At 40.4% G+C, this 24,415-nt stretch overlaps 1 protein-coding gene across 4 annotated transcripts in view; it reads left to right on the top strand.

Moving 5' to 3' along the window:
* enox2 (ecto-NOX disulfide-thiol exchanger 2) overlaps window positions 1–24,415 on the top strand; it is a 193,171-nt gene that overhangs the window by 99,112 nt on the left and 69,644 nt on the right. For all 4 annotated transcript variants that reach the window (XM_019869956.1, XM_019869957.1, XM_019869959.1 and 1 more), the window contains one exon: window positions 22,566–22,697. In XM_019869956.1, coding sequence (XP_019725515.1) covers window positions 22,566–22,697 — 132 coding nt within the window. The remainder of the gene's footprint in view (window positions 1–22,565; window positions 22,698–24,415) is intronic.

Genomic DNA, 24,415 nt, shown 5'->3' with positions numbered 1-24,415 from the left:
ACACATACACATTCTTCTTCTTCTCTTTTTTCTTTTTTACACCAAGCAGTACAGTTTAACATTTAATGTTTTTTTCCATTTTCCACTGTATTGTAAGTGAAGGATCTGTGGTACCTTTTGGCACCCTTCTATTGGATACACAACCCAAGTGATACCGTACCTTAAAGTGTTCTAACACAGACGTAGCTGTTATTTGTTAGCCTGTCTATGGTGTGTCCCATTTTGCACTAGCATTAAACTAGTGGACATAAATGCAAAAATATGTGGTTGTTTTAACAACGCAATGTGGAATTTTCTATGTTTTATGTTTTAACTTTGACAGTAAACATCAAGTGGGAATGGCATAAAAATACTTAGAGCCTCTGTTTTGAAGATTTTTTTACCGCGTACAGGCTGCCGCTCATGGCCACCACATCTCAAGTTTTTCCTTGCAAAAAAAAAAAAAAAAAAAAGGGCTAACAGCTGCTATTTTTCTTTGGTTGCTCATGCTTTAAGACACCCCTACACTGTAAAAGGCCGCACAGAGGGTGAACAGAGTTAACAACAGGTAATACCCATTAAGATCAACTCAACTCAACTTTGTTTGCAGAGCACGTGGCAGCAACTGTCGCTGCATACCAAGTGCTGTAAATGGAAAAAAAAAAAATGTCACACAACGGCAAATATGGACTGAGTCTCAATGCTGAGTCAGAAGCCCCCAAAATAAAAATGTGTTTTAAGATGAGTTTTAAAGATGGGCAGAGAGGGGGCCTGCTTAAAATTTAATGAGAGGTCATTCCAAACAGAGTGACCGGCAACGGAAAAGGCTCAATCCCCTCTGAGCCTCTGCTTAGTCCTCGGTACCTGCAGTAGCATCTGGTATCCTGACCTGAGGCATTTGGCAGGTGTGTCGGGGTGGAGGAGCTCAGAGAGGTAAACAATGGCTATTTGATCCCAAACGGTTCACCAACATGTCGACGAACAATGTAACAATACTAACAGGTATGTATTCTTCAGCATTTGCGAAAAACTCGAATATGACTGCAGTTTACTCAGTCGTACAGTAGTTGAGAACCTTATTTATTCCACTTTCCCCCTCCAGCACTTGAGTAACTACCCCCCACCCCCGGCCCCTTGTCGCTGCATTTTGTCATAGGAAACCTTTGTGTTCAAATACTGTCAGCAATACGCAAAAGCATCCCGTTGTTACATCGAAGAGGCTAAACCAAAGCAACAAAACATCAAGAGAGACAATGTAGTAAATGTTTGACTTTTCTTCTTCTTCCTTTGTCGCTTCTGTGTGCACTGCCGCGGTCAAAGATTTATTGCCACTTCACCCCATCTTGCAGTGCGACAAACATGTGAGAGCTTAATAATGAATGGTGCCAGAAGGCACAGGGTGGACTCTCACCGAGGCTAATGGCGAAGCCTGCAGGCAGACTCCAGCTCTCCATGCTGTAACGTTAAAAAAGTGCATTTTGCCCCAAGTTGTTTGATTACAGCAGAACACGAGGATGTTGTTGTGCCTCGATCCTATTATTACCTTGAGGCAAGCGCTGCTACAATGTTGAGGAGATTAGCAGAATAGAATAAAAAGTCCTTGAATATTTTTTCAAGTTTCCTCCTTCTGCCTTACAGACGCGACAAAGTAAAGGGAATGGAAGTATCGTCTTCGATTACGTTCTTCATCATGGCCGCTTCAAATTAACCTTATAAGGGCTTTTTACACGTCCAAATTGTCATCTCATCATCTTCAAACATTGAGACTTGCAAGGGAGGAAGTGCCAAATGTCGAAGTTCACCTGTGACAAAGTCAATATACAAAAACTACAAAGCCATATTGGTCCAAATGTTATCTGAAAGTCCTTTCCAGATCTTTCCGGATGCCGTTTATTTGGCACAAGTTAATGCGATTGCTGTCCACTTCAGTTTTAAAAAATATAATTTAAAGCACACGCAAAACTATCTTCCCTTTTTGGTGGACGGGTTAAAAATATAAATGAGAGATTGCTCACTGATATTTTGCCCAAAGTTGGGTTTTCTCTGAGTACTCTGGCTTCTTCCTGCAATCCAAAACCACACGTTGAGTTATTTGAATACTCCAAATCAGGAGTGCCCATCATGTCGATCGTGAGCTACAGCTAGCTGGAAAAGGGAGTCTCGGCAGTTGTCATGGCATTAACTCCATCACTGACGGCCTTCCCAGTTTTATACTATTGATAAAGCTACCTGTCAATTACATGAAATGAAAAAGAAACCCACCTATCATCCATCTAAATTTGCTACTTGATTGACATGCAGGACAGCTCGTCATACACCAATATAAATTGTTCGTAGAAAGAATGCTAAGTATATTTTGAAATAAATAAATAGATGAAGTAAGTTGATCATTTGGACTTGGTCATTTTGTAAGTAGCTCGCATGATGAAAAAGTGTGTGCACCCCTGCTCCAAACGATCTCTCGGTGTGAATCTGAATGTGGATTCTCATGTGTCCCCCGCCATTGGCTGGCTGCGAAACCGAGATGTTTGTTCCCTTCCTCTTACTCCAAATCTACTGGATTACACTCCAGATCACCTGCCACCCTAATCACAATAAGTGGCATAAAAAAATGGGTACATTGATTTTGTCAAGTCTTACATTTTTATGGCCTCGCGGGTATTGGAAAATTGAAGTTTTACTCCAATTGATAATGACAATGAGATGCCCTCAATATTCGGGTTAAGGTCAAAATGACGGTTTCTCAAACATTCAGGATAACCCGTTTACATGAATCACTCCCTTTTACATGGCGATTGGTATATGCCAATTCAAACGGCGACGCACGGACAACATCATGACGCAAATCCAGTAGATGTCATTTCCGCTTCTTTCTTTCTACTGTCAACAAAAGACATGTTCTTCGTGTCACTCACCATAGTAATAAAGCAGTCGCTTTCCTCCTCCCTCCAAAAATGTGGTTCTGTGCTTCAGCTGGTTTGAAGAAAAAAAATGTCATACATATTACCCTCAAATTTTGACTAAAATCCAAATTTCATACTTTAATTAATTGATAGAGTGGTGTGTGTCCCAGTTGGGTTGTCTTCGTCTGATGCTCATGACAACTAAATAGGGCACTAATTGTATTACTCTACGAAACTACTGACAGCGATTATTTTCATACAGCTTATGCCACTAAGTTCATACACCCAAACAAGGAAATGTTGTTCAGCTTTTAATTGCAGATGTATTTTTATCTTTTGTTCACCGTATAATCATTTCAACGTCAAGAGGTGGCCTTTGATAGGTAGTTTGTCTACAGCACATCCCCGGGCATGATTTAAAAGCTGGCATTTTGTCTCGTCGAAGGCACGTAGGAACAGAAACAACAAAATTATAGCGACCCAGGCACAGTGGGTTCAACGACAGATGTAAAAAAAATAAATAAATAAAAAGATAAAAGCCAAGAAGTGGTCTCATCTCATGTCTGTATTTGTCAAACAGCATTAAGACACCAAGGGAAACGCTCGTTTCAAGAGTCGGCGTTTGATTTCTTTTCACAGCAGGCAAACAATGTTTTTCCGACCAAGCTTGAACAAAACATCACAACTACATCGACTTTTAAACTTGAGGCAATTTTAGAAAAGGCATGAAGCATTTTTTTTTTCACAAATTCACAATAGTCTTAATTAAATGTTTGTGACATGCTATTGTCAAAATCATCCTTTTGAAGTAATACATCCTCTGCCTCTGATTTTTGGACATCGGGGTTGTTTTCTGACGCAATGATTGATGAGAACTGCAACAATCTTTTCCCACCTAACCCTTTGACAAAGGTGTGCGGTTTTAAGATTATTTCCCTGACAAAACTCAGTGTCTCCCCTGAATATACTTGCGAAATGTCTCTGCATTCCTGTTTCTTGTCTGTGTCTGTACTCAAAATCCCCAGTTTTTCTTTTTAACACCTGACCATTGATTCCGGTCTTTCCGTCTGTCAACTGTATCTCCTGATGGGCTTTAGCTGGACCACACTAGCTGTTTCTTTCTTCTTGCCTGATGTCCATGTCAGAAAATCTGTTATTCCCGCTTATGCCGTCTTTGTCGTCCCGCAGCCATGCTTTAACGCCCCCACATAGTAGTACAAACGTTCAAGATCCCAAATCGTCTTTGAACCTTCTGTGTCTGGATTTGGATGCTGTTTATGCAAAATAGTGATTGGGAGTGGTTTATTCCAAATGTTGTATGCTATGTTAGAGTCTGTTACGGGCATGCTGCATTCAAGCATCAACTCAAGGCCACCGCCTCATCCATTAAAGATTGTTCTGCAAGCAAAGCCCTGTCCAATTTGGCTCAAGCCGTGACGCGAAGAGGCTCACGGAAAGTGCCGTCAGCGCATGTGTGCCTCATGGCTTTAGTCGACCGTGGCGCCATTAGGAAGAAGATAACCTATTGAACACACTGCTATGACCTCAGCGCCGACAGATTTACGAGAGTCGCGATTCATTCAGCGACTGTAGAGGTCCGCGCCATATCTCACATATGGTCAGACCTTGCATTGGCGAACATAAGCACTCAAGCGATTTGGAATGACGTGACAGAGAATGTACCTGGATGTACTTACAACCATTAGAGCTAAGATACACAACTTCATGTCCTTCACATCCCATCTAATTTTTTTGTGCGTGTCCAAAATAAAACACTGTACTGTAATTATTGAACCGGCCTAAGGATCCCTTTGTCTTCTGTTTGCTCATGATTCAACAAAAATGGCAAAGAACTACCGTATTTTCCGCACTATAAGACCTTCAATGAATGACCTATTTTTAAATTGTTTTCATATATAGGGCGCACCGCATTATAAGGCACATAGAATAGAAGCTACAGTTGAGGTTGCGGTTGTGTTATGCGTTCCCTAGACGCAGCTACGCTAAAGGGAATACAATACAATACAATACTGTTTTTTTTTTTATATAGAGGTTTCACAACCACTGCAGCTCTAACAAAGCACTTTCCAGAATATGTTGAATACTATGTCCAAGAAATTATAATATTTATCCATATACCAATCATATCGGATTAAAAGGCGAATTGTTGGCTTTTAGGTGCCCCTTATAAAGCGGAAGATATGGTCATTGAAACTACTCTGAGAATATCCTTGATATAAAAAAAAATAAACCAACAACAACAAAACACCTAAAAGTGTAAAATTGTAAGGGGTTTTCTATTATATTTTAAGCCTTGAAATAAAGTCCTTGAAATTGTTAGTCGCAGCGTGTCGAAAATCATTATTTTCAGAAGTATAGATAAAACGATATGAAACCACAAGTTTTTGTTGTTGTTGCCTCTTAATTGTGTGTATTCCATTTTTTTTTTTTTTATGTGAGCAAGTGAGAGTCTTTTCTTTGTTTTACATTTTGAATAGGACTTCGGCAGTGATTCTTTCGCATAGCACTACAGTTTGAGAATCACTCTTTTTGCGACATGAACAGTTAATCAGGCCTTTGTTGACCTTCATCAAAATCGCGAGGACACTCAAATGTGGGACGATCAAGGTGCTTTACCCTGCTTTACTCTAGTTTGTACATTGTCATATACAATATAATGTTGTCGGAATGTGTTTGTTATAGTTTTATTTTAGCACTAAAGATCTCAGCAGTTGCCCAAAAAAATGTTGCTGCTTCTTTAGTTTTTATGAATTTGTGACCAGTTGTCCTACAACTTCCCCACTCAGAACAGAAACTGCACTCAAATTGTGCGTCGGAAAGCACGAGAAATATTCAGAAGCTGTCCCGTGGGATACATTTTGGTGATATATTAAAACTAGGGGTGGCTTGTTTCAACATAAACATGAACAAATAAGTCCCCTGCGGGCCATACAGTACTTGTTTTAAAATGTGATGCAATGATCCAACAAATGTTTACTATTACATATGCTGATCATGTAAACTCCTTAATGCCTGGGTGTGGGTGAACTGAGTTAAAAATAGTTACCACTCGTGTGTCTGTGCTTTCGGCATGGTATTACTTGGGTTGTATACTCAATAATAGCAGGGTGAAAAAAAAACAGTACGGATCCTTCACTTCATTTAGGTACTGTTCACAACATTTGACACTGGAAAAGTGAAAACACGATGTCAAACTCTAGTGCTTGGTGTCAACTACTTTGGGACATTTGATTGCATTTTCTTGTTCGTCTTGTTGGACTTTTTAAAATGGTTCATCCAACATTAATTCAGGTCTGAACATGCTGTGTGATGTAGTAGGCATGCTAAAGTCCCTTGGGAGTCAGCCATTTTGGTCTGTAGTGCCATTTCAGGATCAGCGTTAAAAATCCATATTGCGCACAGGTGACGTGTTTCTTTAGTCAGGCAAAAAAGTCGGTCATACCTGAAGTCTTTTCGTGTCACAACATTGCTCTGCAGCAGCCTTTCGTGTGATAGTCGAAAATGGCCGCTCCAGATAAAGACGGCTGGTAAGTTCACTGAGCTGTTGACATTTCCTCACAGCAACTGCTCCACTTCTAATTGGTTTGTGAAGATAAGATGCCCGTATTGTAATTGGCAGCTGCTGATAAGATGCTGTCAGTGGCGTGGAGAGGTGACGACAGCTCGGGCGCCATTGGGCCGCCGGGGCTAAATCCATGGACTCAACCTTGTTCGACATTGACATTGTGGCAAGATTTTGGCACACCAATCTTTCCACACTAAAATCAAATCTTTTTTTGTTTTGGGGGCAGAGGGTGGGCAGCAGAAGAGAATAGAATAGATCATCACTGTCACATGTGCAAATCAAAATCAGGTCGTTAAAACAAATATGATTGCATTTTTATCAAATTTGAAATTCAAGGGCAGACTGTTTTTTCGTACTGTATAATACAGACCAATGTGCAGCACAGACCAGTGCTTCTTAACCTTGTTAGATGTACCAAACCCAACCAGTTCATATGCGCATTCACCGAAAAATAAGTTTTTTTTGTGTTTTTTTTTACAAATTCAAGACGTAAAAAAATGCATTTATTAAAAAAAAAAAAAAAGTAAACACAATTAGTTTAAGTATCAAATATAAGTTTTTTAATTGTGCACAAAATGAACCAGCCAATGATGGCCAAGCGGGCATGTCATAACTAACTATTGATAACTCCACTGTGTCCCCCTCCCTTCAGGTCAAGAGCCTGGGTGTCATCCTCGATAGCTCGTTCCACTCTCACATTAATAACATAACCCGGTGTTTGATTGTAAGGTGTCCTTGAGTGTTTTGAAAGGCGCTTATAAATAAAATGTATTATTATTATTGTTATTATTATTATTAACTAACTAATTTCCCGTAGCACTGATTGGACAAGCAATGTAATGTGATCATCTGCAGCCAGTTATGGCCAGGTGGGTGTGTCAGAACTAATTGAGTTGAGTCGGGTGTGTCTTAACCTCCATGGCAGAGGCTCTGTCAAACCCCTGAGGCTGATTCACCGAACCCCTAGTGTTCGATCGAACCCAGGTTAAGAACCACTGGTATAGACTTTTCATATAATTTAAACAGTTAAACTCCGTTCAAACATTTTTCGCCGTAGGAAATAATGGGTCAAACCGTCAAACCTTTATTTCACAGTTTAAAACAATTGTAAAAAATGAGTCAACCACTGTTCATTTTAAGACAATAAAACAGACTTGACCTTCACGACTAAGATTTAATGCAGACGTGGCTTGCGCTATCACACTTCTAGCTGTACAAATTATTGCAATATTTTTTTATGCTGCTTGTAATCATCAGGAGGATTGTGGGTGAGTGGGAAAGTAGCCCGGCACAGAACTGTGAGGCAGTTCAAATAACTGGTTCACCCTATTGCTGAGATGAAACATCCATCCAGTTACCACCGCTTGTCTGGGCTCAGTTCATGGGGGCATGCATAAGGAGAGAAGGCCAGAATTCACTATCTAGAGAGACTTCATCCAGCTCTTCCGGGGAGCTCCTGAGGCGTTCCTTGGCCAACAAGAGGCGTAGTCTCTCCTGCATGTCTTGTGTTGTCCTCGGGTCCTGCTCCCAGTGGGATGTCCCCGGACTTCTCACCAGGGAGTGGTCTTGGAGGCATCCTAACCAGATGCCTGTGCCTATACCTCATCTCCATGTAAAGGAGCTCTAGGCTCAGCTCTTACCAGATGACCAACCTTCTCACCCTATTTTTGAAGGAGGAAACTGAAATGAACTGCTTCGATCTGTGATCTTGTTCTTTCAGTCACACCCAAGAACAGAGATAAAACATGTTGAGAAATGAAGACTCGAAATTATTTTTGAGTGTGAATATGCGTGTGAATGATTGTTTGTCTAAATGCACCCTGCAAGTGATTGGCTGTGGACCAGTTGCCCGCCTGCTGCCTGAAGACAGCTGGGATAGCCTTCAGCATGCCTGCGACCTTAGTGAGGATAAGCGGATCAGATAATGGATTGATGTTGATCACGGAAAAAATTTAATATGACGTCTTTCTCTTCGGGTATTCGCTGTAAAGTAATGGTACTCATTAAGGTTTGAAATTAATTAAGGCTGTCCACTTCCATAGTGTTTAAGTGACTGAGCCGTGATGTAATGTGTTGTTCCTGCCGCAGACTAATTGATTAACAGTTTGCCTTGAGACGTTTCCAGCTGCGACCATCAAAGACACGATACGGTATTACCTAGCCTCTATGACAGCTATGCAAACAAGACAGAAAATCCGGCTTTTTTTTCCCCATGTTCATATTTGGGAGAGCACAAGAGATAAAATACAGCTATTCTGCTTTCAGAATGTCAAGCTATCCTTAAGGCATTGATCAACGCGTTGAATTGGTGTGACTTGCATAGAGTGGTAGGTTGAGCTGTTGTCCGAGTTTTTCACCCGGACAAAGTTAAACAAATGACTCGACACACAGGGAAGGTTGTCTTTCTTATCGGCGGAAACGGATCTCGAAGAGCGAACGACGATAGTTGCGCCGTGATCACACTTAGAGATCCTTGTGCTCCTGTTGGACTTTTATTGTTTACATATGCAAAATACAAGAAATACACGGCCCCTGATATTTGCATACCACGCCCCTAGTCCGGCCTCTCGGTAGTGATCTGATTACCTTGGTTTATGCTTTGAATCACAGATATGTTGACACCTTCCAGTCTGGTCTTACAACAAATCAACAACTTGTAGACTTCGCAGATGACAAATGTCCGCCTGGGCACGACACCCGTTCCCAAACCGTCTTTTGATGTTCTCCAACCCTTGTTCCTAAATTGTTTATTCCCACTTCGTGACCGAGTCTAGCCTTCTTCCATCTGTTCGCTCCCTTGCTGTAGCGTGATTACTGTGGACTTCAAAGAGCCCTCCGCCCAAACGGCCGACACCTTTGCGCACAGGCATTTGGGGGTGCTGAATACGCACCCAAATGTCTACACGTGCCCAAATTAAATGAAACTTTAAACATAATACCATTTTGCTCGTAGATTTCTCTATCAGCTGTGTAGTGACATCTTGTTAAACAACAACTCCTATAAGAGTGAAGATGGACACAAGATGCCAAAGTTCCTGAAAATAGTGACACTAATAGTGACAATAGTTGGAAGCTTCAAGCGTTCTCTTTATTTCGTTTTTCATTGTTCAGACTTTTCTTGCTCTTGTCATAACTTCCCGTCCATGGATTTCAAAGCAATAATATGGATGTTTTCTCCTTCATATCCTCTTGCGGGGAGGGACAATGAAGGACATTATTACTGACAGCAGCCAGGAAGAAATTAATCAGACGCTTAGAATACTTCATACTTGGCCCCTCCGGAGAGAGGGAGCGGCAGGGTTTTTTTTTTTTTTTTGCCTGTGGATGACATTTTATTCCAGACTTTTTTAGACAGCGTTATGAACAAAGACACTTCTTTTAAAATGGAACCAGCGTCTGTTGGAATGTATAAAATACTTGTCGGACCATGACAAGTAGGCATTTCGTGTCACGACCTTTTCACACTGACTAGCACCCAGGTCTGAGCCAAGGTGTAACGTGGTTTTAAAAAGTAACGGTTTCAAAACCTCTAAAACCTTCCATCCACTCGACTTCCAATGGTTGGTTTGACCAGTTTTGAGTCCCACGACTTTTGGGCTCTTTTGAAAAATTTTCATGGCTTGGTAGAAGAACGAAATGCAAAGCATGTTAATGAAGAGTTGCTGCTAGTGTAGGCAATAATGTACTTCTAATATAAGTTAATATTTCTCCAAGCGCCAACCTATCACTCTTCAACATATTCTCTTCAACTAGCTATGAGCGTGAGCGTGTCTCCAATTGGTGAAACAAATACTATGGACTTGCTACCAAGGCAAGTTAACATGACTAAGCAAGGCTAATAATAACAACATCAGCTCATTTCCGCGTTGACCATATTTCACAAAGTGGAAAAGGGCAGAAAAATAGCGACTCATTTTTTGAGAAAAAGAAATGGTTTTACTGTTGTTTTATATTTCAAATCGTCCATTGTTTAGTTTCTTTTAATGTTTATGAATGTATCAAATATTCTCTGTTGTATCAAAATAGAATAGATTGCATGAATTAGGAAAAAAATGTAAAAAAGAATACATTTTAGAACTGGTTGTTATCCCATCAGAAATCAGATACTGGCCCATCACTGTTTGCAACAAGGTGAAACAAGGCAGAAAAAGTAATCGTTAAGCATAATTTTCAAATAATTTATTTACGTGACCTTTATTTGTCCAGTAGGTCCTTTGAGAACCATTTCTCATTTACCATGACTAGGCTAAGAGGCAGTCACATACCAGTGATAAGAGCAAAACAATAAAACCAACATCAAGTGTACCATAAAATATCATAAACACATGAACACAATACACAACGCAATCTACGCTTCGGGTCTTGCTTTCTGCTATTCACATTCTGATCCAGCATATCTCCAAAGCCAGGAAATTGCCAGGTCCATATCAGTATCTTTTCCACAGAACAACACCATGAAAAGGAGGATAGAAGAATTGATTGCAGTGTTGAACCTTCACACCCCCAGTTCTGGCTTTCTGCTATTCCCTTCGACAAAGACACCGTCTTGCCTCTGATATCACTACGGAAGGCAGGAATTTGCCTGATCACAGTCTTCCCATTGGGTGTCATTACCTTTCACAGAACAGTGAAACGAAAGCCTGGGAGAAATTTCTACAGTTACACTTTAGACCACTGTGACAGCCTTCCACTATTATGTTTCTCGCTGGCAAATGTGCCACCTTGTCATTACTGTCTTTTTGAATGAAGGCTATCACTATCTAAAAGGTAAATGTTATGCTTTATAATATCCTTCGCCCTTTTTTGTAAATTTGCAATCTTACAGCCTTGCTCCTGCAGGAAAACACCGCTCTCCTAGAAATAAGATTTTCTTGGACATATTGACTGTATCACATGTGGGATCAATTATATCACACAGCTGTTCTGATTGCCGCTCTCTGTCGACATCGCTGCACTGTTCAGGATTAGCTGCATTATTTGGGCAGCAAATGTGAAATTCTTATCGTATCCCTATCTGACACGCTGCTGGCAAGCGATGCTCTCAACCTTAATCCTTTGTGTGGAATTCCTTTGTGTGGAAGAAAATAGTCATGACATTTTGGGTGGGGATAGCGAAGGAAACACCAGGATGACCTCATGGAAATGTGTTTTGCTACTATAATGCATCACAGGCTTTTATGGTGACACTTGTTACTGTGAAGTAGAAAGCATGGTCCAAAAGTATCTTGTAATTTCACCCAAAACACACAAAATGTGTTCTTGTTGTGTTTTAGAATAAAATATAATTTCTCGCTTGTCATCGCTTATGCCCATAATTGAATGAACAAGTTTCATCAGTTGTATTTTAATAGTTAGCTGTGATGATTTCATGCGTTTTTTTTTTTTTTTTTGGTTTGTTTGTTTTTTTTTTTTTTTTTTTTTTTACTTAATTTTGGAGATTTATTTTTGTAATTTTGAATATTTGTGGACTAAACAGTGATGGAATAATAATGACCTTAATATGCTTACTTTCCTTTAACGCTTTATACTTTTTCATTTAACCCTTTAACGTTTTATACTTTTTCATTTAATCAGGCAGTTACCACAGATTTGATATATACCGTAAAATTTTGTGAATGAGACACATTTTTTTCCACGTAAAATGATCCACAATTGTCCCGTTTTTGTCCATCTTTTTTTACCCCTTGCTGTCTCCTGAACATTACATCACAGTTGCTCAGAGCTCCGGTAACAACCAATCAGGGCTCAGCTTCAGACAACAGATGCCATAAGAATAGTGTTTGTTCACCTTTATCAAACTATACTTCATTAAGTGCAACCTCAAGTGCACTTTCACAATATGACGTGCCTTTTATGTACAAGTACATTTTGCTTTTATTGAAATGATTTTGAAGCTTGTCAGATATTGACCAAAAGCAATCATCCCAGCCAGTCTACTTGGACGACGGCGGCGGCGTACTGGTACAAATTGCTCATGATAAGTCAAGTTGCAGGCTAATGCATAATAGATGAGTGAGACTTGATGAATATAGTATGCGCGCGCACACGTCTCATTTCGTTAAGATTCATGTTTATCTAAATTCACTGCCGTGTCAGGCCCGCTTCTGCATTGAGGTTTGAAGTCTCGATAGATATGAAAGTTTAACACTCCCAATGATTTTCCTTTTTCTATTAGTGCAAATGCAGTATGTCGTGTTTCAAATTCCCGCTGCTCTGGGATCGTTCAGCGCTCCGAGGAAACTTAGCAATTACTTTTTGGAAGTCACTTTCATTCCCGTTCTTATTAGACACGGTAATACTTTGCAGCCATCAGTTGGACTGCAGTGAACATGTGCAAATGTTTGACAAAAAAATAAATAAAAAAAGTATGAATTCTAAAATCAGACATGTTAACACGCACATATATAAAAATTAACAGTTAATATTGTCAAAGAAAACATCCAACGAGCGTTTCTGTCAACTGTCAGCCTTAATCCAATAGACCAGTGGTTCTTAACCTTGTTAGAGGTACTGAACCCAACCCGTTCATATGCACATTCATCGAACCCTTCATGAGTGAAAAATAAAAATTATTTTTTTTTAAATAAATTCAACATGTAAAAAATGCATTTATTAAAAACTGAAAAAAAGTACATACAATTTCGAGACATAAGTATAAGTTTTTTTTTAAATTGTGCACAAAATGAACCGTGCATGACATACTATCACGACAGTCACACTTTGACTCCTGAGCAAACTAAATTTTCCGCAGCACTGATTGGATAAGCAATGTCATGTGATCATCTGCAGCCAGTGATGGCCAAGCGGGCGTATCATACTGTAACTAATTGACATGCTGAGTTGGGTGTGTCTTAACCTTCACAGCAGAGGCTCCGTCGAACCCCTTAGACCAGGGGTGTCAAACTCATTTCACATTGTGGGCCACATACGCCCTCGGTAGATGTCAAGTGGGCCGGAACATTAAAAATTATACCATACTCTGCTATAAATAACCAAATTAAAATGTCTTTCCTTTGTTTTGGTTTAGTGAAGCACAAGAACACTAGGAAAATGTTGAAATTTAATAAACATATCTTTTACAAAACATTTCATGAAGCACCTTAGATTTCCTTAGACAAATGTGCAATTTACTTTTATCATTCACATATATGCATTGCAACTGATCCCACTGACTGTACAAAGGCACAAAACTTTAACAAGTAATTGGTATGGAAAAATATAGTAATGCACTTTTAAGATTAAACGAGATTTATAAAGAAAGGAATTTTTAAACCATTTACACGAGCATATAAAATCTAAATGTAATCCCTGCCGACACCTTACAAACTAAGGAGAGTGCTATAATATGTGTAAAGAATAAAGTATTCACATGTCCTTGATAGCATCTGCTGTGTTGGGTCTGTCTCTGTGACAGACTGAGGCTGCTGTTGTCTTCTTCTCTGATCAAAACAATGTTGTCTTTTCCTCTGATCAAAACTGTCTGCCCCCTAGCGGATATTCCATGAATTGAACCTCATTAAAAATATTCATTCCATGTCTTTTATGCATTTTTTCACTTTTAAATTATCCTGCGGGCCTGATCAAACCTCCTTGCGGGCCGGCTCCGGCCCGCCAGCCGTATGTTTGACACCCCTGCCTTAGACCGATTCACCGAACCCCTGGGGTTCAATCGAACCCAGTTTAAGAACCACTGCGATCGACAGAAGTCGCACGCTCACAGTCCTTTTCCACCTTCCACTGGCCTCACCCTGGTCTCACTCAAACAATCACAAACAAAAGACACCTTCGTCATACCACAGACAGTCGAATCGAATTAAAAAAAACAAAACTTTTTTTTTAAATCTCATGAAACAATCTAGGTGATACAACTGCAGGTTTGTTGAAAAACATGATTGCAAAACATTACTCTATTTTTTTTTTCGTTTTTGTTTGTTTACTACTGTTATGTTTTAGAGGAATTTTAACATGGGGGGTTTGGCGATTGCTGAAAGCAATGTTAGTGACAGAAAAAAAAAATCGTCGTTAGATGAGGTGATGAATCAATGCAAGGCGTCTACTAGAGTAGAAACCACTATTGGAGAAATTATAGTATGTATGGTTATAGTACAGCTACTGTGCATTTAATATTTAAATACCACCTTTGAATTACATCACTAATGAGACAAAAATGCTAGAAACAAAAAAACAAATTAAATGGAATACTTGATTGATTCCTGGTTGGCTGGACAGTAAATGAAGCCAGAGTGAAATGTCTGCTTGATGTCATATGATTCTATATGCAAATGATTACGTTTACCACATAAATTGTTTTCGCACAATCATTTCGCACCGTCGACTTGTTACGATGCAATTGCCTTATTAGCTCACGTTTCCTGTGTGGACTGCGCTGCTGTGCTGGGACTCACTTCGTTCGCGTCTCCCTGCTGTGTGTGCGTGTGTGTGTGTGTGTGTGTGTGTGTGTGTGTGTGTGTGTGTGCGTGTGTGCGTGTGTGTGTGTGTGTGTGTGTCCCATTGCCCTTATTTACTAATACCATTAAACATATTTCAAATTCACTGCCACCTCTTGCACATTTACCCACTCTACCAGAGTGAAATAGATACATTATTTGCACATTTTGAATAAAAACGAGGAGGCATTTCTCCCGCTCGCCAAATGAAATTTGTGGGATCAGTCGTCGTCGTTTTTAAACATAAAACACATACCCATTCGCTTTTATTGGGTTCATTTCATCTCATTTAAAGTAGGAAAGTCATAAATATATCTTTTTCGCTCCTCACTTGTGTTGCCCCAATTGTTGAATTTTTCATCATAAAGCGCAGTTAACAGCGTTGAAGTGGAGTTCACGTTTAAAGTATTTCACTATCGCGCACTCGGTTCTGGAGGATTAACTTTTGAACGGAGGCGCTGAGAAGTCTATTAGACTCAGTGTCTCTTTGAGGTGACATATTTAGATGCCCCGTGTCGTGTTTGACAGCAGGCAAATCCCAAATCGTGTCGCATTTACTGCTGTGATGCTTGCTGAATCTTAATCCTTAAAAAAAAATGGCTGCACTACAGGTGGCGGAATTAATCTGATCCACTGAAGGAATTTGTCAGTTTACCTTTTTAACACAAGTCCATTGTACAGAACATGGATGGATAGAAGAAGGGAGGAAAGGATGGACAGATGGATGGATGGCAAGATAGATAGGCAGCCTTATGATGGGGCGGCCGTTGAAAGCCTACCAACGATGCGACAGTAAGAACATGCAGGAAGGCGGAACTTAAAGAGAAACTCATGCCACCGCCACGCATGCGTGTAAGGACACAGATCAAGTGAAGTAACAATCCTGGAATGCGCCGATGACTGCATCGACGGTGACTATACGTGATGTCACGGTAAGGGGCCTTGCGGGAAGGCGTGAAGCGGGAAGCCACCTCGCAATGGAAGTATCCATATCGACTGAGGTTGTGATATTGAAAAAAAAAAAGAAAAAAAAAACAAATATATATATATATATACCCACATTTACTCATAATAGTAAAGGTTACTTTCTTATATATATATATATATATATATATAATCTAAAAAGCAAACATCTAAACAATATTTTACTGACCTCAAACTCTACATTGCCAGTCCTTGAAATGGGCTGATCAAATGCTGATTGAAAGACTACCAATGATGCGACGGTACAACCATGCGGGAAGGCGAGATTGAAAGTGAAAGGAAAGCCAGACCACAGTTGAAGAAGAACAAAAAACATCCGCTCGGCCTCCGTACCAAAAAAACAGTCATTTTCCGGAATCGAGCACCCACACAAGGTATCCTTTGTGTTCATGACTCAGTCTGCCTTTGCTTCTTGTGAAGTAAGTATCACCCTGTGCGTTCACATCAAGTATTTCAAAATCTAAAGCATTGCTTGTTTTGTGCGTCTATTGAGTGTGACTGAAGGCTACCGGCACTTTGATAGAAGAAGGTGACATCCACGATAGAATTCAAGGAAGAACTCGAAACTGGTGCAAGCATGGCCACTCATTTCCATTCTCGTTAAAAAAAAAATAAAAAAAATAAAAAAACCTGAAATCACGGAAGCTGAATGTGCTAACGAAACAGAAATCAACAGTGGGACATCAACCCGAACAGGGGGGATTCCCGTTCCAAAAAATTAACTCCCTCTCCCCTGCTATCTGCCTTCCATACACCAATAAGTGTCTTCAGTAAAGCTAAAAGTGATGTTAGGTATTCATTCATCCATTTCATTGGCCTTTTAGATTTATTTCATATTTTTTTCTATATGTAAAGCTGTAGCTATTCTCTGTAAAAGTTTTTGGGAGTCTGGAAATGGGTTCATTGGCTTTTCATTATTCCTCGTAGAATCTGGCTTTCAACACGTTTTTTCAAATGTATAAATTACAAGAACTGAGGTTCTACTGTCATGTAAAAATATTTTGAGTTTCTGAGAAAAAAAAACCCAAAACAAAACAACAAACACCAAATGCCCAACTTGAAGCATACTCGGCTTGTCTAATTAGGCAAATTTGTCAGCTTGTTTCTTAGGAATCACATCATTAGAGGTCACTTAATATAGCCTTTTTTTTTGATGCCTTAAAAAAAATTCACGGAATAATGCAAGCGCATTTTTATTTTTCACACCTTTCTCTCACACCTTGCAGCAAGCTCATCAAGCAGCTTGATTGCATTTAACAGGTACGTTGACAAATGTTTCATTTTCCTCGCAGGTACAGCCCGCTTGTTATTTTTCGCGACGGCATCACATTGTTTGTCTTTGTATCGACACGGCCGGGGTCACAGCTCTGTTTTTCCTTATTTTCACACTCCTCCTTATCTCCTGTTCTTTTTTCCCCTCGTCTGCCTCCCTCTATCACAGAATCACTTCCTGTCTGGCACCTCTCTCTAGCCTGATAAGAAACCAAAGAGTCACGCTCTTGTCCGGCAACGGATGTTCCTCCTTGACAACACTGGCATCTAAACAAGTGCCTCTGTTCCAAGGCCATAATAATAAACCCTGATAAGGCAATCGTTTTTCTTTTTAAAACTCATCACGGCGCAAATGGACAGTGTATCGTTTTAATCGTAAGGTTTAAACAATCAAGTCTCAAGTCCTAAAATTTGCAACTTAACTCAAACCAGGTCTTGTCTTTGAATTGCCGTCAACTTTTTTCATGGGAACAGATGCATCTCCATACATTCGATCAGAAAAATGAGAAATGGCTGTTTTCAGTTATGAGCCACAGAACAAATGAAACGTATGTATGTCTCAAGGCCCCGCGGTGCATGCTTGTTATTGGACAGCGTTATGATAGTCTGTCTACTGAATTCATCGAAACAGCGGGAAGCATTGTCCTTTTTTTTCCAAATGGTGGCTTTTCAGCCTACAAAAGAACACAAAAAGTGAAGAAGTCCCCATTGTATGGCAGAATAATGACTCAGAATGCACCCAGCTACAATTAAAGTTGTTTTCCAGTTTTCCATTGTACACTCCATCTGTCTTCTCATCCGCTTTGTGTTTGTCGGCGGCGCTACGTTACGCACTAATTACAGATTTTTCTAGCATCTACTTAGCGGTAATGACTGTCATCAAGTCCCCGTACTCAAGCAGTGCTTTGAAATCCAATGCAAAGAGCTCTCATCCACTCGCTCTGACTATGTTTTGCATCTTGTCTATTAACCTCGTCGACATCCTTTCCTCGCTGTCCCTCATCTTTTAATTGACCTCCTCAGGTGTGTGAGTAAACCAGTAGTTAGCTATTTAAACCGTGTGAATTTTGCATTAATGGCCCACGGCGGCCATCTGCCTACTGTTGGCGCTTACGGCCAATGGGCCTAAAAATGACTTAATTTCTCCAACTGCCCGCCGTGGGAGCTTCCAGGCCATAACCCCAGAGAGCAGAACCAAACGCTTTTAATTGTTGTGGCGAGAATGTGCTCGAAGCGGTATCATGGTGGTGCCAATGAAGAGGCTCGCACAGTAGGGATTCTCTCACATCAGGTTCCTTTACACACTTTCTGATCGAAGTTACATGTGTGCTATGAGTTCTGGGCTGCGTGTTTGCCATTCAAGCAGGCATCCTGCCTCAGTTCTGTTTGATAACACTCTTGTTGGTTAAGTTCCTCTGCAATGGAACAAAGCCCTGACTTCTGCCCCCACGGTCAATTCCAAGCCCCCAATGACTGACACTCCAAGCAGTCTGTATGAGCGTGTGTATGCGTGCACGTGGGTGCGTTCAAGAGATGAGAGAGAGAGAGAGAGAATATGTAATACAGTATTCCCCCGCGATATCACCATTCATTATTGGCACGCCGCTATTTCTCTCAAATTTTTTTTTTTGTGATCGTATTCTTGGTGGTTTGTCGCATTTTGAACACATGAACACAATGAACACTGTAAGGACTTACTCAGTGTGATATTTTCTTTGTCTGAAGAATTGGTGGCTGGTATCGACAGCCTCCACACCTTAAAATTAAGGCCGGTATCAGCCTGATACCGAAATCTGGTTTTGGTATTTGCCCATTCTTGGTCTCATCTATACATTTTCTGCTTGCAGGTTTTTGTCTTTTCTTTTTTTCCTTTTGTCTCTTCAAACACATGACGGGTGTGTTTTAAAAATTTTTAAATAAGTTTGATTGATGTGAATGTGAGTATGAATGGTTGTCTGTCTCTATGTGATTGACTCGCGACCAGTCCAGAGTGTAGTCTGTTGTTAGCCCAAATTCAATTGGGCTTGCTCCCCACGAACCTCAGCAGGATAAACGGGAAGTGAAAATGGATGAATAGATGCTTGCTATTGGACAGCGCTGTTCGATAGATGAGATTCTGTGTTTAATTTATTGAAGTATGTATTTTTTTATTGCTGTATGATTCAGTGTTTTGTTTTTTTTTCATTTATTTTATGTAGGCTTGTTATATTAGTAGAAATTGGATCACCGTCCCAGTACATGTGGTCTCTCTAAGCTTCTTCTATATCAATGCCACATCTGCTCATTGACAGTCTTCTAGCTTGTTAAATTCATGCTGTTGACTTGCCTTTGGCCACAGTCCTCATTGAAGATCCAGTTGAACGAAGCATGGTTTCCCCTAAAAAAGATTTTGTTCCTTCATGGATTTTTTGCCAACAGAAAAAAACAGAAGTTGAGATCACTTCTTTCATTTTTTTTTTTCTTGTATCACGGAACAATGACTATGAATGCATCCAGCATCTATCCAAGTTGTTTTCCGTTTTGTATTGTGTACCCCATCTGTCATCTCAACCACTTAAGTGGCCCGAGGGCATTAGTGTCCCTAGGAGTGGAACATTTCCGGAAAAATCAATGGGGATTTTTGCAAACTTTCCTTGTTAGAGAACAGCGGGTTTTGCAAAAATAATGAAACAGTGAACATCAAAAGTACGAAGCAGGTCATATTAAGTTCACCGTTAAAGGTTGCAGTGCATTTTAGGCTCATCCTGAAATGTCTTTCCAAAGGCAATTATCCTTAACTTTTTATGATTAGGGTATAGGTGGCAAATAAGAGTCAGTTTGCTGAACGGCCAATCCGGGGTGTACCCGTCTTCTTGCCTTAGTTACCAGTGCTTTAGAAAACGGATAAGAGGTCTTGGGTCCCAGTGGTCCAGAAGCCATCACCATTCCAAGCGTATTCAGCCTCGCTGATGTGCAGCCAATTGATTGTGTGATTGTGAAGTGTGGTAAAAGCTCCCGGAAATAGTCTTGTGGCAATCTCCATTTCCTCTTGATTTCCCTGCCATGACCAAATCGTCGTCTTTGTCATCATCCTCCTCATAGTGGTGAGAGAATCTTTTTCAACAAATGCGTTGTTTGCACCGCATCCTGCCTCAATTGAACACACACAGCTTTGGCTGTCCGTGTGTGGCCGCGGGGCGACCAGGGGCCACTTTGGCTCTCGCAGCGATTTGCGTCTCCATCAGCTGGACAGAGGGCGAACAGGGGAGAGTGTGAAAGGTGCTTTCGAGCGGTGAAATGGACCGCGGTCACCGGCTGAGCACACGTGATGCATTCACTGCGATGTAATTGCAGGCTTGCCATTTCGGGGGACGTTATTTATACAAACCTTTGTGATTTCCCACAGTTTGAGCTGCCAAGCGTCAGTTGTGCCCAGCGCCTCGATAATCGCACTTTGACACCAGGTGAAAGTTGACTGTCAAGATTATCACCGCATGTGAAACCAGCCCATGTTCATTTCCGGTGCCATGTGTGCAGACCGCGGTGAGATGGATTAAAAAAAAAGTGTGTTCTGAGTGAGGCGGTGGGGCCTTGGCAGCCTGCACTCAGCTCTCTCCGAACACAAGAAAATGTGATTTGAAATGCCATGACAGCAACTTTCTAGCTGTCGTGGTGCATACTGTCCTCATGGGGAATTTAGTCAGACAAAAAACTTGCATCCTCAATGTGTTTTTGGTCTTCTTCTTGCCTTAATTTTTGTTAATTGGTGAGAGAGATCGATTGATTGATTGATCAATAGACAATGGACAAAAATGGACGACATTTCTGAACATGTTCAACTGTAGTCACAGGAACATCGAGCTGGAGGGAGATGGTCTAAAAGCCTTGGCATTTAAGGTGCTTGTCTATCATGTTTTTTTTTTTTTGCGTAATCTAATGAGACAACTCTCTCCGTCGCTTCCTCTGGTCCACGTTTAGTGTGGTACCCACCATCGCACCAAACCGCACAGTGACTTCTTGTCACCCTTAAAATAGGCCAACAAAGTGATTACAAGTGTGACGAAGCCTGTGATACTAATTAGAGGACACACCTTGATTGAACATGTCCCTTTTCTAGAAGCACCGTCGTTTTTGACCAGGCGTGTTTCATGAGTTTGTTTTTAATATTTCTGTTGAACCACAATTCAACAGCAATATCTGATGATCATTAAGTTAATTTTCAAAACATTTTCATTGACCCTATTTTCCACACTAAAAGGTGCACTGGATTATGAAGTACACCTTTAGTGAATGGCCTATTTTGTAATTTTTTTCATACAGTGGGCGCACCGCATTATAAGACACAATCTATTACTTTTATCCGAGGTGTACCAACAATTTTGATGACGTGAGGAAAATCAAATAGAGTCAACAATTTTGTTGAATTGATGTGTGACAAATAATGTCCTGAGACAAAATGGAGTGCATGACTAGGCTGCTTTTTGATTAAGTCTTAAAAAGTTTGCTCATGTCCAACAGCCCGTCAGATATGGGAAGTTGAGCTACGTCCTCAGGGCAGAGTTATTCTGCTCCTTTCGACATTGGCATGGAAACTGAGGTTTAGAACAATCAGAGCTTTTCCAATCTCTCAACACTTATTACCACAAAAACAATAAATTGTTCATTGTCACCGTAGTCAAATATGTTTTTTTGTAAATATAGCCTTTTCAAAGTGAAATATTGTCATGGCGCAATGCAAATTTGGTATTAAACTTTCACATTTTGAAAAATAAATGTTTTCTTTTTTCAGATAAAAATAGAATTGTGAAAGTTATAAATGTTTACTTAGTTGATGTAGAATGGACTTCATGGCAAAATAATGCCGTTGCCCAATTAAAAATGTGCATTCACAATGTTGGTTTTCTTATTTAGAAATGTATTTTCTTTGTCATTTTTCAGATAATAATACATCGTAAAGAATAGACATTTGTGATTTTACTTTTAGAAACACAAAAAAGTATCACTTGTAAAACATGAACAGTGACTCCAAATGGTATTATGTTTAAATGTGTCATTTATGCATGTTTTTCACAAACTACAACCTGCATGGTGGATTTCATTACTACACAGTGAAAAGCACATGCATGGCTTGAGGGCATTTTTCTTGTGTGTGTGTGTGTGTGGGGGGGGGGGGTCAAAGTTTTGTATATGCGCTTCTCAATGTATACTGTCATGTTTGCAGAAATTGTTGGGTTATGATTTATTACTTTTCTCTGACTATCAAGTTACAGTAAATGTAGTTGAAACTCAAGATGGTCACGTAGTAGTGCTTAAATTTTTCATTTGATTTCCCACAAAATTCCATAAGCATCATCTGGTATGGTTGTAACATGTTCTCCTCGCACACTGACCTGTAGTGTTTGTGTCTCTCCTCAGAGGGGATTCATAACATGACCATGGAGTCCAACTCCATATCGATGCCCATGTCAGACCCCAACGCGTGGGCCACCGCCATGAACAACCTGGGAATGCCTCCAATGGGTATCACCGGACAGCCTATCATGCCAGGTACCACAACACAACTCTGTACAAATAAAATAGAAACGGCTCAGGTGGAACGCACAATTTTACCCAACACATTTTTGTATTTTAAAATGCGGCTTCATTTGTTTTTTTAAGGATTCCCAACTAGTGCTATTTGTTGGCATTTGTTAGTTAAATAAGCATGTGTCTTTCTTTAAAGTGGACAAAGCCAATTTTTAATGCAGGAGCTTTGCCTGAGCTGCTTCGTTCCCCGTCATCGAAGTTGCAATTATTTTTAATTGACTTGTCCCCAAGGCTATTTTCCATTCAAGATAAAGCACCAAAGAGTATTTAAAAACGGATTAGGAGACTCCAAAGAAGAAAATACAGCCTTAAAAATGAATCCACTCGGCTGTCTTGTTTGTTGTGAGTTTGTGAACGGCCACATTTTTTTTAACAGTCTTGTAAAAAGAGCTGCTCTTCCTTGAGTTGCTCTCGAGGTCAGACCACTTTCATTTTCCATCGTTGGGAGTGGAGTGAGTTCATTTCCTGTGTGGTTGCATTGGTCATGGTGTGAATGTTAACAAATTGCTGAGTCGTCTAAAATGCTTTTGCCATCCTACAACGAAACCATCCATGGCTGCCAGTTTTGCTTTTAACGTTTAGGACATTCACACGTTTTACATAAACATGCATTTAATTCTTTAAGCACACCATGCATGTAAAACACTACCTTTTGATCAAGCATATGGCTGCTAGCTATTAACTAACTCCAGAAGCTAACAACAGTTAGCAACAACAGACATTGACAGGTTTAAAGGTCACAGACAGTTTGTCTTGTCGCAAGGAAATTTTGAACATGCTCGAAATTTCCTTGCAACAAGAAAAAAACTGTTCCTAAACGTTAAAACGGTTTGCGGCCGTAGGCGACCTTCAACGAAGCCGAATGGAAAAACAACATAAATTTTAACTTAATTTAAGGCTCAATCACCCAACCCTAACATACAAAAACGTACAAAAACCTATCAAAATAAATGAAGAGCAGTGAGACTGAATGCCACATTTAATGTAAGCCAGCATGTCGACTTCCCTTTACAGATGTACTCGTCTCAACTTCAAGGCCTTGTGTGTCTGTGTGTGTGTGTGTGTGTGTGTGTGTGTGTGTGTGTGTGTGTGTGTGTGTGTGTGTGTGTGTGTGTGTGTGTGTGTGGGTGTGTGTGTGTACAGGAAGACTTTCAAACTTGAAATTGTGGTCCAAACGCATGTTTGCGAATGACATTAGCGGTGACTCTAAACTACATCATTAAGCCTCGCCACTGCAGCAGCATGCTCAAGCACGGTGCATGAGCCTGCACACCTGAATGGAGTGGAGCAATTAGCAGTGTAATGAGCAACACCTGTTTGTTTTGGGTTTTTTGTGGGGGTTTTTAACAGCCAAATACGGCCACTAAAAATATTATGCGGACACCTGGCATGGCTGTGGGTTTCCTGTCAGGGGCTGTTTCAGTTTGTATGTAGTCAGGTAATCCAAGGACCGTATTTTCACACCTATAAGGCGCCATTAAAAGTCTAAAATTTTCTCCAAAGTGGACAGCACGCCTTATAATGCGGAGCGTCTTGTGTATGCTCTGAGTACCAAAACCTGACTGAGAGCCGACACGCTGTTTATATAGAGAAAAGGATGAAGTGAATGAGGACAGGCATGCGGCGAAGAAGTCAGCCAATCAGTGAAGGGTGGGCGTGTGTGTATATATATATATATA

Source organism: Hippocampus comes, unplaced genomic scaffold, assembly GCF_001891065.2.
Source record: "Hippocampus comes isolate QL1 unplaced genomic scaffold, H_comes_QL1_v1.1 scaffold9, whole genome shotgun sequence".
Taxonomy (NCBI): Eukaryota; Metazoa; Chordata; class Actinopteri; order Syngnathiformes; family Syngnathidae; genus Hippocampus; species Hippocampus comes.
This window is presented reverse-complemented; position numbering and strand designations above follow the sequence as displayed.